The following is a 17527-nucleotide window of genomic DNA, read 5'->3' as shown; positions in this document are numbered from 1 at the left end:
AAATATTCTTTCGTTAGCAAACTATTCACTGGTGACCTGAGAAACCATAAAAATGAAGTTCAGTGAATTACAACAGTCATATCCAAAGTCTGGCAGTAAATTGCAAATAAGTTCCTGTGTGTTTTACTATGTTATTGTGCAGTCACACAGCACTCAAATCAAACCGTTCAATCCAAGTTAAAACAATAAATACGTCAGGGAATGCAACTAATAAACTGTTACAGCAGCAGCAGACAAAATAAATATGGCTTCAATATGGATGCCCTATAAGAGCTAAAAAACACAAGGATATATAGAGTCTGATAACACAGAGAACTAAAAATTGCCTGTACTAATGGATGTACAATAAATCAACATTTCCTGATGAATTTTAGACCTACTAGCTTTCAAACAAGCTTCCTAATGATAATCAGAGTTTCTATTCATACTCTGAGAGGTTACCAGATTTTGACTTCCAGTTTGGCGTTAATTAGAGTTGGTTGAATTACTTGCTGCTTGTATTTAATTCAATTTTTGTCCTATTTACTGTTGATGATTTTTTTTAATAGATCCCAATTTACAAACTCTTGGACTTTTTGTAATTACTGGGGGGAGGCTGAGGGGAGGAGGCTGTGCAAGCAAATTTGTTATTACAGGCTTTTCACAGGCTGCTCACTCAGACAATTCACTAGCCATGGCAGTGCCAGTGGTCACTCGGGTTTTATCACTCATGTTTCTACGACATAATTACATCATTTAAACCCAGCAAATAACAATTGAAAACCACCAAGCATTCTAGGGAATGCACAGAAGCCTAACTGACAAGTAAATGTGGGTATTCATACAAAGAATTATCCAAACATTTGGGGTAAAACCAAATCCTCTCAGGCTATACGAAAGCATCAAACAGTAAATAAAATGGGGTACAAACATGGCCGGACTGTTTCTGGTAGCCAAGCAGACAAACACAAAGAAACTACACAGCAAGATATCCGGGCATTTCAAGTACTGAATATCTTTCTAAATTACAATTGCAAACTGAAACTCAGTGATTTTATCCTTTCAAACCACACTCCCATGAAATCTCTTAGGCCATTTGGTAGACAGCATGTAGCAGACAGCATTAGGAGCATTTTTCAACTCTGATTTATTCTTGTTCTTTTATTTTTTTATCACTTCTCTGAATAATTGCAAACCAAACATATAAATACATATCAACTATCTGCAAACATAGACCGCCGACAGACCTGGAAAATAAAAGTCCACTTATGGGCAATGATTGCGTCAGATATGTGCAGAAAATGCAGCAGAAGGAGAGAGAGTGAGACCAAGCTTACAGTGAAAAACTAAATCTCAAAGAGTTCCAGCCAACTTCCACCACTTTGCAATTTCTCTCTGTGCTACTATGACTACACTCAATCTTCAGTATTCCAGAGGGACCGAATCTGCAGGAGGCCTCTGCCCAAGAACGTAATTCACGCTTTAAGTCAGTTGTAACTCTTGAGGCTTAGGAATCACAGAATCTTACCTCCATGAGAACAAACAATGCTGCAAAGAAGAGGAGGGTTGCCCACTCAACTCTGTTCAATATCATCTCAAAATCATGGATGTCTGCTAGCACTAGCAGCCAAATGGCTCCCAACATGGCAATCCAGCCTGCATGAGAAAGAGAGAGAACACCACTTTACACTTCACAGACTTGCGATGTGCCACTAACGGAAAAGTTACAGTATGGTGTTTTTCGGGGCCCTTTTACGACTCACTGGCTCTGTGCTCCAGAAGATAAACAGAGGAAGGGAAAAGCTCTTGCAAACAGAGGAGGGACTGACTTTAAATAGCAAAACAGGCTTTTTCCAGACAGGATCCCTCTATGTATCTTAGAGTGTTTTAAGACATGTATTTTGGTAACTGATTGAGAGAAAATGCAAATCGAACACACAATCAGCCAGAGAAGGTAATCAGCAAATCTCCCATCCAAGCAAGGCTCACTGCCTCTCTGCACCGGTAAAATGTTTTGTGGAGCTGTTTGATTCCTCTGGCACATTTATCTTAAACAATAGAATGGAATTTCAGACATGAAACAAAAGGGTTTGGAGTGTTTTTTCTTCCTCAGAAGGATGCTCCTCTTTCTGTCTTCTCTATTTTTTTCCTAAGTAGGAGATGACTGTATTTTTTTAATACAAAAACCTAACATATCTAATTTAAGGTTTTTTTAATTACATCGAAATAAAGCCTCTCAGCTCTTCAATGTATTTCATACATTCACAGTCAGAAAGTGATTGATTCACAAATTGCAGAAGTGAGGAAGAAAGAAGACTAACAATGTTTGCTGGCAAACAACTTCAGGTCACAAACTTATAATCAAATAATAAATGTAACTTAAGGAGATTAGGCCCCTGCTACAAAGCAGATAGAGGAATAAAGTGAACCCTCTCCAAAAGCCTTCAAGAACCACAGTTGTAAGAAAATTCAAAGATAGAAGACTGATCCATAAAAGTTTAAGCCATTCAATTCACAGCTTGTGAGCCTTTTTCTGTTAGGTTAAAAGAAGAAAGAATTCTAAAAACATCCAACAGTTTAAAATCAAGTTATATTCCATTTAAATCCTATTCAAATATAAAAGAAATAAAGAGGCCAAAGGTTGTCCCTGTTCATGAAGCTGTAAACATTAAGTATTAAAAAAAAACCCCACCAAAACCCCAAAAACTAACAACAAACATAAACCTATACAGTGTCACATAAGTATTTCCTGGTCTAAGAATGCATTTTGCTCTCTCAAGCACATTTTAGGAGATTTCAGTGGCATATTACACTCTTTAAATGAGAATTTCAGATTAACCATGATCAGTAAGGAACAGTTGCTGAAAACACTGCAGCTCAGCGTGGGCAGCCAGACCTGCTAGAAAGCCAAAACCAGCAGCTGGGGCAAATCCAGCAGCTCAGGAGTTACTCTGGCTGGTCTGTTTGGTACGGAGAGCTAAACCAGCTGGCTTGACACTAGCTCCGGCTTTCATGCTTCTAGGTGGGTTTGTTTTACGCTGCAGTATCTGCACAGCAGAGAAATCAAACTACTTGCATTTTTTTGGCTTTGAAAACAAGCCTCTCTCGGTGACACCAAGTCTTCAGCCGATGACTTGGTGTTTCTTTCCTCTCCAGCACCTCTGTGTGCCATCTCCCCGATTCAGCTCTACTCTTGATGCCCCTAACCTGGCTTCTGCCCTCTCCGATGGAATGAAACCACACTTTCAGTGATACAAATGGTTTCTCTCCTCCCCAGCCCCCTCCCCATGATCCTTCTTGTTGAAAAGCTTTGACATGGCTGATCATTCCGGTCTTGCTGTTTCCTTGATAAGCTGCTCTTACAAGATTTTTTCCTTTAGCCTGGTGCAAACCTAATCTACAGGGACACACAGGGAAATCCTTGTAAGGAAATAGGTATGAAGGACTAAGAAATTTAATGGTTTGTCAGCAGAAATACCATCATATAGGTGGAAACAAAGCCAAAACTAAGCAGAGAGGTGAAAAGTGAGAGAATTTTGTATCCCAAATTTTGTAGCTTCAGCTCCTACATTGTTCCCAGTACAGATTTTCAGTAAAATCTGAGTGCCTCACTGGATCCAGAAAACATGTCTCACAGCCAGCTCTGCCCACCTCCAAAGACAGAAATGCTGCCATGCTGCAAGCTGAGCAACTATGTTCTCTGCTTTGGTCACAGTGATCTAATCAGAGTCTGTGATCAAAAATAGCTCATGCATGAGCATCATACTGCAAGGGAGGAATAGAGCAAAAGCAACCACAAAAGAGAGCAGAGGAGCAGAGTGGGAATAGCTGGTCCCTCTCACAAGTCTCTTACTAAGCTCCAGCAGTGAGGTAAAGCTGTCCTCCCTCCTTTCGAGGCAGCCAGGCTCTGAAAGCACACTGTCTTTTGGCCATCCTTTGCCCTACGGGGTACAAAACGTGGCACAGCCAGGGTGAAATCCACCCCATATCACCCAAGCAGGGAGAGAGATGCCAAGTGCTAGAAAAGGTTCAGTTCAGCTGTATAAGGAGGAAAGCTGGATGTGATGCTCTGGGGTAAAGCATGCATACCCTTTGTACTATACGGAGCCTCTCTCTTCACAAAGGCTCTTTTTTTTAGAAAATGAAAGAAGTGCTGGGTCATCATTGTCTCAGCCTTCCAAATTTTGCAAGGGGCTGGAGCAGCTTCCCTTCTCTATTGCAAGCCACATCCCTCAGCAACCATTTATGTAGAAGACCCGCTTTTGTAGCTTCAGGTACACACAACCTCGCTTCTCTTCTTTCCAAGCAGCTGTCAAATTTTCTTGGGAAGAATGACATTTTTGCCACCCATTGAAAAGATATTCCAGAATGATCGAAGAGTGGTAATGGTCTGTACTGCTCAGGATGAATGCTGGATTTTGGCATAAGCCAAAAACATATGCAGGCTTTCTGTGCACCCGACTCTGGGTATGTGTGTAGCTTGAATGTTGAAATGGCAAATGTCACATAGAGGATCTTCAAGGAAAATGTTCTGAAAATCCTTGAAAATCTCCTTCATACCAAAGGCAAATCAGACTTCGTAAAAACAGTTACAAACCCAGGGACAGGAGTGCTCCAGGATTTTCCAAAGCGTTAAAAGAAAGCGAGGAGAGAACTGTCAGTTCCTGTCTACCACCAGGACATGCACTGGCTCATTTTCTTCTGACTGTCAAGTCTTGTCTGTTCTCTGAATTCCAGTAAAGAACAGTGGGCCCAACTCTGCCTTAAATAAATAAACATGATGGCAATTCTTGTTAGAGGAATACTGCAAGGGGAAGTAGATGTGTGCAGATCAGGAGCTCAGTAGCAGAATTTTACCGCTATTTTGTGCAAATGTAAGTGATGTTATATTTTATCACATACATTTTGTACGCAAGTACGACAAAGTGAAGATTTAAAGAACAGCAATTTCTCAATAGTTCTGGAACAATCTGTGATAATACCTTAGCATTATTTCAACCCTCCTGACTCCAGTGAAAATAAATCAATTTGAACATGCTACACAGAGATAACAATTATTCACTAAAGCTAATGAAATATAATTGAATGGCACAAGAGGTGGATAGAGCCAGGCATTTTCTAGTGTTATCAGCACGTATTAGCTCCACGCACATGGCTTTGCATGAAAGAACAGTGCCCTGCCTTACAATATTGTTCCCTGCGAATATAGACGGACAAGGGACGTGTCCCTCTGCAGTACTCTAGCAACTACAGCCCAAACACGTCCGCTGCCATTTCTGGCCACACAGAGCTTACTTCAATCTACACACAGTCTCTTCAGAGCGTATTTGCTTTCCTTGCTATGCCTGCAAGGAGGAGATACAGTTACCCATCTCTGAGAGGGAGTGAAGAGAAGGGGAGAGGGAGGAGGAGGTCTCTCAGGGAACTTTCGCAGATTCACAGAATCACAGAATGGTAGGAGTTGGAAGGGACCTCTGGAGATCATCTAGTCCAACCCCCCTGCTAAAGCAGGATCACCTAGAGCAGGTTGCACAAGATCACATCCACGTGGGTTTTGAGTATCTCCAGAGAAGGAGACTCCACAGCCTCTCTGGGCAGCCTGTTCCAGGGCTCGGTCACCCCCACAGTGAAAAAGTTTTTCCTCATGTTCAGATGGAACTTCCTGTGTTCCAGCTTGTGCCTATTGTCCCTTGTCCTTGGGGCAGTGGGAACTTGGGGAACTTTATGCATGATCTCTGTTCACAACGCCTTTTGGTACTACGGTTTGACTTCAAGCACCCCACAGCTGTGCAAGAGTCTAGTCTTCTGAAGCCTGAAGGACACAGTAGTTACTGAATGCCCATAGCTGCTTGATCGAATGCTCTCGGCTGAACTGCTTGTCAAAGTTAACTGCAAAGTTAACGAACGCGTGGCAGCCTGGCTTTCTAAGTGGGCAGGTTTTCTAAGGCTTTTCCAAGGCCTTTCTAAGTACGTTCATGGCAGTGAACACACTATATCAGTGGTTTATATATTTGGGTAGCTTTGCATTTGCCCTGGATTCAATTTGAAGCTATTCCTTTCTTTTTGAAGAATTGAAAGTACTAGGATACATTAAAGACTGGCTTCTCTGTTCATTTATTTTCTAGCTTACTGGGCCACAAAAGATAGCCAGGAGGAAGAGAAATAGAAATAATTTCAAAAAATAACTTCTCATTACTATAGTGAAAGCAAAGCCCATTTATATTTCCACAGACCACTTCCTTTACTGCCTTTTAGTGCCTCTGTTTCACAACAATTGATGTTCTGGAAATATAACATGAAGAGAAACTGAATCTGAATTCCTTTTCTGCACTGATATGGTACCTCTTGAAGACAGTGACAGTTTCTGTTTATATTAGGAAAAATAAAATGAAATTTTATTATAAAATGCACCTTGCAAATTTATAATGCAGTCTTCACAGAAAAGATTCGCATGTACCGGAAAAAAAGGTACAGTAGAAATAGCATGAGTGCTTTGCTCTTCTCATACACTTTACCCAGTAGGGAAAACCACCTTTGGAACAATAAATAGTTCATGATGAGAATACAATTGCAATCCTACTAAAAAAAAAAACCCTTATTTTTAAATAATTGAGCAGAACTTGAAAATAGAAAACAATCTAATAGAATCACATAGAATTCTAGAATATTTGGGAGGAAGGTAGGTGAAAGAGAAAGAAATGGAAGACAAAAAATACTGTATAATCTGTATAATGTAGGCCTTTTCAAATGTTCATTAAGAATTTGTATTCCTTAGTAAAAGTAATTTTGTCTGACCTACTACCAGCTGAAAAGCATAATAAGCTTCCTCCTAACAATGTGAAGATGTAGACACTGTATGTTCACTTTATGTGTGCAGAATTTGGAATAATGTATTCATGAATACTGAGGGTACACTTAAAATTCACTTTTGTCAAAACTGAAATGGCACTTGAGACATTCACACTGAAAACCAAAGCCAGGATAACTTTGCATGATCTCAATGCTGGCCTGAGCAAAACAGCATGCTGCTCAAGAAATACAAGCGCAGGGTACTACATTTAGGTCGGAAGAGTTAAAACTGCACAAATCCATGGTGGGAGACAACTGAATGCCTAACAGTCCTGCAGAAAAGACTCAACAAATACAGTGGATCACAACTGAACCTAATGGCCCACTAAAAGACAGAACCAGAGTGATAAATGATAAATTCTGTGAAGCAACCTCTGCTCTCTTCATCCCTGGTAAACCCTGAGAAGATAGACTTGAAGAAAGATGCATATTCATTAGGAAATCCAAGGTAGAGACATAAGTACAATCAACAGTCTGAAAAGTTGACTTTTGAGGAAAAAATTGAAGAACCCAGGATATTTAGCCCAAAGATAAGCAGATTAAATGGGTCCTGGCAAGTCTTTGGCTTTGTACCAGGGTGCACCAGAGGGCAGGGAGCAACCTGCTTGCAGCAGCAGTAGTGAGTAGGACAAGAGGGAGTGAGCAGGAGGTGTAATAGCAGCGAGGAAGATTCAGGCTACACAGTATTCAGGGTCACATATTTATAGTAGTTGAGAAATAAGTAGAGTTTTCTAAAAAGTCAGATAGACCAGGTTCTGCCAGATGAAACTATAATACTCCCATCTGCAAACAATGGGATAGACACACCAATTTTTTTTAGAAATTTGTCACTGAGTAAAGTATGATAGTCTTTTTCTGTGATCTTAACAATTCTCTATTTGTCAAAATGGCCACAGCAACTTTTTGTGAACACAATATCATAACAGGCTTACCAGCTAAAACATATTTGGTGCTTACCTTTGAATAATTTTTGACACAGCATGTTAATGAATATATGAGGAAGTAAGATCCATCACTGTGTACCGATAGCTTAGTCAGAAGTCTGATTAACTCCACAACCCCTCAAAATAAAGATGTATGCCAGTGTTTCGTACACTATGGCATATACACTCAACTATATTCTTATATGTGCATATAGAAATATTTGTGTGAAAAAGTTAAATCAAAGACATATTTCTAGTAGTGCTTGCTCTATTTATGCAATATGTTTCACCAGTGGTTCTGAATGTGAATTAAAATGTGCTGTATTTAGGTTTCTGTAATTTTTTGCTTTATTTTATCAGGCACCCCTGAAAATATACATTCTGAAATCACGCTGAATGTTTATAAGTAATAGTTGCTGTCAACTGATAAGCACTGGTTTATGTTTCATATTAGGTTTTTTTATAAAATTGCCGTCTTTCTGGTCTTTTGAGCAGTCTCTTTTCATAGGCTTAACTTCATATAGAAATAATTTTCAGTTGTTCTGTGCTATTTATAGCACCACAGTTTAAGGCTACTCCCTGGGGACAGAACTATGATGGTGACAGTGCAGGAGGAGCTTGCACCACAAGAAGTGCTTGGTGCAATACAGGAGTATTGAAAGGACACGAAAAAAAGTTGGTGGAAACTATAATCCTATGCAAGGCAAAAGAAACAGAAACCTATGATGATACAAGGTAATTTCAAAGTTAAAAACCAGAAGTGTAGCATAAAACAAGGAGGCAAAGGACCAGCTGTTCTGTAAGCGTAGATCAGCACACGTGCATTAGGAAAGGATGGGGTGGACTTTGTTGCATAGCTGTGATACCATGAGGTTAGAACGCAGAAATCACATTCACCATTGTATTGCAATGTCAACACCTTACTTTTTGTTAATTCTCCAAACACAATTTCGTAGGTGAGATAGGATGGCATTCAAGTTAGAACACTGTAAGAAAGAAACCCTGGTTAGAGATTGCTGTAGCTGGGCACTGCATCTACAGGGAATATATTGACAGATATATAGCTGTGTACATTGCACCAATCCATAAGTCTAAAAAATTTACAGAGTTATCTCAGTAAAGGTCACTGCAAACAAACACACTGTATTGCCATAGCCTTATTGACTCTTGTGAACCAAAAATAATTTAAGAAGATGCAAATATCAAGACAGAGGAAAGGTCAACTTTTCAAGAAGTAAGCAATAAAGCACAAAAGCTGCACTAGCAGACACAGCTGTTACTGGTCCTTGTTTTTTTCTCATCAAGTGTATGGGCAGCTGCAGTGACAGAGGATATTTTCCATGCTTAATTATATGTTTGTAAAGATGACTGCACAATTTCAAGGGCAGAATTTTTTTTAAAGCTATCCTAAAAGAAATTAAGACTGCAAGGATCATGGAAAGCAGATTTCTCTTATTTTCAGGAATAAAGTGTTATGCTGAGAAGGAGAAATAACTAAGATCTGGACCAGACTATGCTGACTGCATCAATGTAGCTCCGTTCCAACATTCTCATTATTGCAAAATAATTGTCAAATTTATTTTTAACTCATAGTCATGTACACTCTAACAGGATTTTTTTCAACATCACTATGAATCAAAGATGTACTAAGTCTCTTAAATAAAGTTATGTCCATTCTCATTTTGAAACAACAATTCATATCTTCACGGTGCAATCAAATCTCCATACTCCATACGCAGAGGCCAGCAGGTCAGTCCCATGCAGTGCTCTTCTTGACCTCAGTGTAAAAGTACTAGATAACTTAAACAACTGCTACTGCATGCCAGAACAGAAAAAAAATAGTGGACAAATGAAGAGCAGGGAGGCAAAGAGCACTAAATGAGGACAAATATACCAGACTCCACTGACAATTGTAGCTGATATCACCTGCGGAAAAGGGCTGCAGATCAGCCCCTGCAAGCACAACTGCAAGGACTTGGAAGGGTCTCCAGAAAGGGTTGAGGACTGTCAAAGAGGAGTGCCTAAAAGCATGGCTTTAATCTTACTGCATCTTACTACATTAGGCTGGACACTCTGGTCAGATGCTACAATTTGTTGCTCTGTTTACCATTATCAGGTCAGGAACTAAAGAAACCACTTTTGTCATGGAAAGCAGTGTCACAGCTTCACGTAGGTGGAGCGTTAATGGAAAACAGTGAGAAAGGAAAGAAGTTGCCACAGACAAGAGTGTATATGGGATGAGTAATTGCAGCTAAAAAGGGATGCATACAATGATACCAAAGGCCCCAGGTTTATCAGCAACTCAACAGTGATTAGTTATAGGTGATAGAGCAAACTTAGGAGGTGGTCAAAACCCCTTTTAGGGATAATAAAAAGCACAAGAAACAAGTATGTAACATACATGCAACACACCACATATGATAAAATTGTGTATAATGCAGAACTGAAGACTAAATTTGAAAAAGCAAAGTGTAAAGCTTTAGAAAAATGTATAAAAATTGGCTCAAGTGGACCTAAGTACAGGGAGGAAGAAATCATCAACATCGACACTATTCACCTCCTGGTAAAGGGGAGGGAGACACCCCTAATGCTCATCCCAGCAAGGACCTGAAGATATCAACACTTTGTTGTGACTTCCAGCCTAAACCTGTCAACCTTAGCATCCTGCAGAGCATCAAAGACGGACCCTAACATCAGAATATAAGTGGGAGATACTGGGAGTATTTTGGGTTTGGGTGGGGGTTTTATGGGTTTTTTTAAAACAGTTTTAACTGTATATTGTTAATGAGGTTTGTATTAATTAGATAATTTGGCCTGTAAGTGCTAGTGTTATCGTAAGAGGACTAACAGTAACTGTTTGTTGTGTTTTGATTACACTGATACAACTTCTAATTAGATTAACAATAAATTCTTAGCTCCAGGTATAAGGAATTTTCCCCTTTTTGCCCATAATATCACAAGCATAACATCACTACTGATACTTTGAAAGCAGGAGCTTACTGCCATATACAGAGAAGGCATCCCTAATCCAAATGTTTTGGGGACCAAAACCATCTACTTTACTGAAATGTGTGAAGGTGTTTCCAGGCAACCACAGATTATTCAAGCTGATATTTTTAGCTGTATAGAAAAGGTCCATAAATGTTGCTTCCCAGGCCTTGCATCTGGTTCCTTAATTTATCAAACCATGCTGGAAATTTTTACAAAGGAAAAAACAAAAACAAAAACAAAACAAAACACCACCAAGGGGAAAAAAGACAAGGAAAAGAAAATGTTTGTTGTGATAGCTTTAAATACAGTTGATAATTCAGTAGTAGTCAATACCTACAAGATCTCATCAGCTAAAACTGATTAGTATCACAGATCCTAGATAATCTGGAGATAAATGTTAGATATAGTGACAAATGAAAGACCAAATGTGCACTTTTTACACTGAAGACATAGTGATACAAGATGTGAAGTATAAGATGTGTTAAACTTAACATGGCTTTTGGCTCCTTTTTTGGCTTTTAAGAAAGCCTATGCTTTCTTCAATCTGTCATTCACCAGTTTTTGTACCTTAATAGCTGTCTGTCTCACCAGGATTTTCTTTTTTTCTGAAGCACTAAACAATTATGCAGCAGCTTATTAAATTGATCTGTTTTTTCAAACATTTTACAAAATAACTCCTCAGTAACATTGAGCAGCTCTACAATGAACCATTCATTTTAACTCTTGCACAAAATCACCTGAAACCAAACATTTCCAAAATATGAATACTTTCTCTTTTCCTCCCTCTCTATGGGTACAAACAGATTTTGAGAGCCAAGTTTGTTTGTTTCTGTACATATTATTTTATTGTTTGTCAACAGTGATGAATTTGAAGTCCACCGTCATACAGGACAGTAGCATAACATGGTTTAATCTATTTATCACTGATGACAGATGAGAAAAAAGTTCCAGAATAACAATTCAAAGTGTAAAAATAAGAGCCTTATGGATGCTCTGATGTTGACACCCTTTTCAGCCTAAGGGTATCTGTCCACACCTTTCTCTTCCCTGTGCTCCTTCTCCATGATCATTTATAAGTCTTTTGGACCTGAGAAGTTCTGCAGCACACTGTGAGGCAAGATCTTCCTCATGGAGCTACAGGGCAATGTCTCAAGTTTAAAAACATTTTCACCATTTGAAAGAAACCTCTTAGCACAAGTTCAAATGCACGTATATCTTCTGACCCAGGGCCCAGATAAAAGCTGGAGGAAAAAGCTTATTGAAGGGGTTCTTAGGCAGCTTCCTAGGCTGCACATTCAGAACAAACCCGCACAGACTACATTTATTTCACTTATGCAATATTAGTTCTTTTTTAGCTTATGGCATTAAATAATTTAGTCAAAGATCTCTAAGGTTTCTGTCGTTGGTTACAGCACTGCCAACTCTCGCACAAGCTGTTACACATACTGACCCTGCTGATCTGTCTCAGAGTTGTTAGGGAAGAATCATTGCTGCAGTGAATTCCTTGTTGAAAATGTTGCAGAAAAGAAAGTGGATTAAGTTAATTGTTAAAATCTTAGTAGGCTGCAGTAATGGAGAACTAGCTTCAGTGTTCCTAAGCCAAGTAAACATCAATACCGAACTTCTGACATTCTGTGATTCAATAGCAAATTTAAGCAAGCTGTGAAGCTCTCTGAGGCGATGCAGCCCTGTCTTCATCACTAAGCAAGCTACCAGACAAGTGCCACTCAGCTGCAACTCTGTTATAGTTATTGGTTCCCCTAGGTAAATTTCAGTGTGAGCTAAAATCATGCATGTCTACTTCAACAAAAGCAGGATGAAAATCACAACAAATTAAATGGGAGAAACTTCAGATCCAGTCCAGTCACCTGAATTTGAGGTGCTACTCTTCTCTGCAGATTAAGACAATTTTTTGGCTATAATTTGCATAACAATCTCTACAGACATACTTGTGGGTTTGGGTTTTTTCTGTTGAAGCCCTTTCCAATTAAAGTATTTAATTTTTCCTGTGAATTTCAACAAATTTTTAGTACATTATGGAATTGAGTCAGAAAATATGACAATTGATATCCAAAGGAGTAACAATACAACAGGAGCCTTTTGTATCTACAGCAACTGAAAACTTTAATGCCCTGGCAGTAAAATAAAAAGGACCTTTGCACAACCTGACCTACCAAACAAACAGAACTCAGTTTAAATTAAATGAAAACAATTTCTTCCCTACTTTTCCACTATTTCAGTCACAATTTTAAAATGTTTCAATGGTGCAAGATACAACTGGTTAAGATAAATTGCAAAAAGAGAGTTTCAGATCCTGAAAAGTATTTGCAGCAGCATTTGCAGACCAAGCCAACAGTCAGAAATTAAACCACAGTGAATACAGAAGACAAGAGATCATTTTCCAAGAGAAACTAGATTGAAATACATAAATGAGGTGTCATCAAACAAGATAATCTTTCTCTGTAAATATTGAGGGATTTTAGCTTTAGAGAAAGGACAACAGGGAAAATTTAGACCTAGGATGTTTGACAGAAGCGACATGGAGTACTAATTTATAGAACTTGTCCTACTACCCAGAAAGGTCATAGTGATCATGTTAGTTAATTAAAAGAATAAAACTATAGATTTTTTAAAAGTTTGTAAGTTTGGGGTTGTTGCTAACACTGTTTTGGTTAATAATACCAAAGTTGAATTTATTTAGAAGTGAAACCTCCAAATAATCAATTTTCAAGCCAAATGTCCATCTAGCTGTTGTGGGTTTTGTTTTTAAGTATCTTTTGTTTTTTAAATATAGCTTGAGAAGATGTCATCTAGCATATAAAGAGTGAAGTGACGTAGGGTAAGGTGAATCATGTCATGAATTAGACCTTTAAAGTAGGTCAGATGAATCACAGCTGTTGATCACCTTCACTGATTACTGACCTCCTCCAGAGATTAAGAGCAGCTGAAGGTAATTATCTTAAACATTGATGTCTGACATCCACAGCATCAAAAGAACCAGAATGGCATCAAGCAGTAGTGTGAAGACATAACCCCTCTGCAGAAGCAATAAAAGCCAAGATAGCTCCCACAAGGTTTATGATTTGAAACTCTCAGTCCTAAATTATGGAAGAATTCAGCAAGTCCAAAAAAATCTCTCCCTGTCCCCTTGCAAAAATAATTAATTCATCAAAGGAAGATGAGAACAGCCCTAGATACCAAAGAGTCACCTAAGCAAAAGTCCTGTGTTCAACAGGGACAGCAGTGGCAATAATGAGGGAATGAATATACAAATAAGGCAAACGTACGATTGTATTTCTACTGGCATAACTTTCCAGCTTCCAGCAGTCTGCAGCCAACATAGAGACTATCTCTGCTCTGAAACAGACAATATCTCTTTTGTTTGCTCTTGGGTTTGCACCTTTTTTTCCTGAAGATGAGAGCAGCAGAGTCTGTTGCAAACCTCTGAAAGGAGAAGAGGACCTTTGCCTGCCTCAGAAACTACTGAGTTTGGCCCTAGGAAAAGGCAGTTCAGAGGTGGAAGGGAGCAAGAGTGAGGGGGCCAGCAAGGAGCGGGATGCCTGCATTGCAGGCAGGCATCACTGAGGGGCAGACAAAAGCAGGACCACAGAGGTGGTGGGTCCCTCTGCATGGATACTGGAAAGAATTGCACAGGGTTCAGAGCAGCTCAGTAACTAATTGAACTGGCTGAAACCAAATCAAAGAGGAAGGACCTGCCCCACAGAAGTAGAAGGAAGTAGGTTATAAATTGATTTGTCTATTCTTTCTGACCCACTCACTTTGAGCATCCTCTATTAAAAATAAAATCTAGTTTATATTTCAACAAAATCTTGCTTTACTTGAAAACTCTTTTGTCTCTTTTGGGGGGTGTCGTTATAGATCAAAGCTCTAGACATGCCTGCCTAAAAGTTAAAGACAAAATAGGACCCAGGTATAATCCTCAAAGGAGCTTTACTTTCACCTTTTGTCATCTTTTCTCAGATGCCTTACCAATGTTTTATCAATAAAGCAAAATCCCATGGGACAGAATGAAAGCACTGTAGAAGTCTTAAAGTTTTCCCTATCTGTTTATTTAAAGTCTCAGTACTAATCTTTCGTTAAGATAGATATTCCATAGAATTAGACTAAATAAATTGATGAACAGGTACAAGAAAACTGAATATGAAAGTCTTCTGCATTTTAAAAGGCAGCTAAGTATGCAAATTTTATTATTTAAATTAAAATGTCAGTTGCCTCAAATTATATTAATGATGCCAAGTTCATAATGGAAAAATTGTATCAGGGCTGGGGACTGATAAAGGATTCTATAATCTTTCTAATTCACTCTACCAAATGCAATTAAAAGTTATTAGATTTCTAACACTTCAGCCTCTGTATAAAACATTATTCTGGTAGAAAATTAAACACTGAACCACACTCTGCTTTCATTTTTATGAGAAAAACATATTGAACAAATTTACCCAAACCATCAGAGTACAAGATGTACTGTATTTTAGGAAATTCATTTCTGTGCACTGGAGGACTAAAATCCATAGAGATTCACAGCGGCACTATTTCAGTAATGATAAATAAGTGACATCTATCGTCAAGATAGTGGAATTCAGCAGTCACCAATGAGATCTCAGTATAAGTTTGCAGGTTCCATTAATTGTTAATAGAAATTATGTGTATGCTTTAATAAAATTTATTCATTAATCTGGCAGGTTTGCCTTGAATGCAGAACAGGGAGAAATTATACAGAACACATACAGTCCCTATTTACTTTTAAGATTGCAGTTGAAGATCAGCTTCATCCCCAATGTTGGGGAATCCATCACTTCCCTGGGGAGATTATTCCAATGGCTGATTGTTCTCATTGTGAAAATTTTTCCTCTTATGTGCAATTGGAATCTCCCCAGGAGTAACTTGCACCCATTACCCCTCATCTTTTCCATGTGACTCCTTGTAAAAAGGGAGTCTCCATCTTCTGTGTAGCCACCCTTTCAGTACATGGTGATGAGGTCTCCCCTAAGCCTTCTTTTCTCAAGACTGAACAAACCCAATTCTCTCAGCCATTTCTCATATGATAGGCTTCCTAGTCTTTTGATCATCTTTGTGGCCCTTCTCTGGACCCTCTCCAGCCTGTCCACCTCTTTTTTGTATAGTGGGGACCAAAAATGAACACAGTATTCCGGACGTGGCCTGCAAGTGCTGAGTAGAGTGGGATAATGACTCCTTTATCTCTGCTGGGGATGCCCTTGTTGATGCAACCCAGCATCCTGTTGGCTTGCTTTGCTGCTGCAGCACTGTTCACTCATATTGACCTTGTTGTCCACTAGGACTCCTAGATCCCTTTTCACAGAGCTGCTTTCCTGCCAGGTGGATCCCAGTCTGTGCTGCACTCCTAGATTATGTTTTCCCATGTGCAAGACCTCACACTTGTCCCTGTTGAACTTCATAAGGTTCTTGTTGGCCCACTCTTCCAGCCTATCCAGGTCTTTCTTCAGGGTGGCTCTCCCTTCCAAAGTGTCCACTTCCCCACTCAGTTTGGTATCGTCTGCAGACTTCATCAGGGTGCACTTGATTCCATCATCCAGATCGCTTATGAAGACATTAAACAGTGTTGGGCCCAATATCGATCCCTGGGGGATCCCACTTCTGACAGGTTATCAGTTCAAAAAGAGCTGTTTATCACTGCCCTCTGTGTGTGGTCTGTCAGCCAGTTCCCCACCCACCACATGGACCACTTGTCTAGACCATAATGCATCAGTTTCTCTAGGAGGAGGCTGTGGGGAACCATATCGAAAGCCTTGGAGAAATCCAGGTAGACAATGATGTCCACTGCTCACCCCACATCAACCCGGCAGGTTACTTTGTCATAGAATGCAATCAAGTTTGTCAAGCACGATTTGCTCTTGGTGAATCTGTGCTGACTTTTCCCAATCACATGTTTCATTTGAGTTGTGATAGCCCCCAGGAGGATTCTTTCCATAACTTTCCCAGAGATTGAACTAAGACTGATGGATCTATAATTTCCTGGATCCTCCTTTAAGCCCTTCTTGTAGATGGGGGTGACATTAGCCTTCTTCCAGTCTTCTGGCATGTCCCCCGATCTCCATGACTTCTCAAAGATTATAAAGAGCGGCCTCACAATGACATCAGCTCTCAACACCCCTGGGTGGATATTGTCAGGGCCCATTGATGTGTAAGGGTCAAGCACCTGTAATAGTTTGCATACCAACTCTTCCTTCACTGACCGCAGGTCCATGTTTACATTGACCTGGATTTTTGTTCTGAAGGCCTGGGGCCCAACAGTGTTGGTAAAAGCAGAGGTGAAGAAAGTGTTGAGAACCTTTGCCTTTTCAGCATTGTTGGTGACTAATTCACCTCTTCTGTTTAACAGTGGGCCAATATTATCCTTCTGCTTCTGCTGCTTGTTTATGTACCTGAAGAACCCTTTCTTGTAGATTTTGACATCTCTGGCCAATTTCAATTAGAGACGAGCTTTTGCTTTTCTAACTGCATCTCTGCATGCCCTGGCAATGCCTTTATAGTTCTCAACAGGTATTCATCTGTTTTTCTATCTCTGGTACATTTCCCTTCTGGTTTTGAGCTGACTCAGAAGCTCATAGTTAAGCCAAGGGGGTCTCTTGCTCCACCTACTTCCCTTACCTTTAAAGAGGATGAACTGGTTTTGTGTTCCCAGGAGAGCACTCTTGAAAAACTCCCAGCACTCTCTAGTTCCTTTATCCTCCATGGAAGCTTCCCACGGAATCCCTCCCAGCTGAGCTCTGAGCAAGCTGAAG

The 17527-nt window shown here is 39.6% G+C and overlaps 1 protein-coding gene across 1 annotated transcript in view; it reads right to left on the bottom strand.

The window, feature by feature from the left end:
• Positions 1–17527, bottom strand: part of OCA2 (OCA2 melanosomal transmembrane protein) — a 225150-nt gene that overhangs the window by 87821 nt on the left and 119802 nt on the right. Inside the window, exon 19 of the mRNA XM_075737488.1 lies at positions 1508–1635. Coding sequence (XP_075593603.1) covers positions 1508–1635 — 128 coding nt within the window. The remainder of the gene's footprint in view (positions 1–1507; positions 1636–17527) is intronic.

This window comes from Balearica regulorum, chromosome 1 (assembly GCF_011004875.1).
Source record: "Balearica regulorum gibbericeps isolate bBalReg1 chromosome 1, bBalReg1.pri, whole genome shotgun sequence".
NCBI classification, from domain to species: domain Eukaryota; kingdom Metazoa; phylum Chordata; class Aves; order Gruiformes; family Gruidae; genus Balearica; species Balearica regulorum.
Note: the sequence above shows the minus strand (reverse complement) of the source record. Positions and strands in the feature narration are given on the sequence as shown.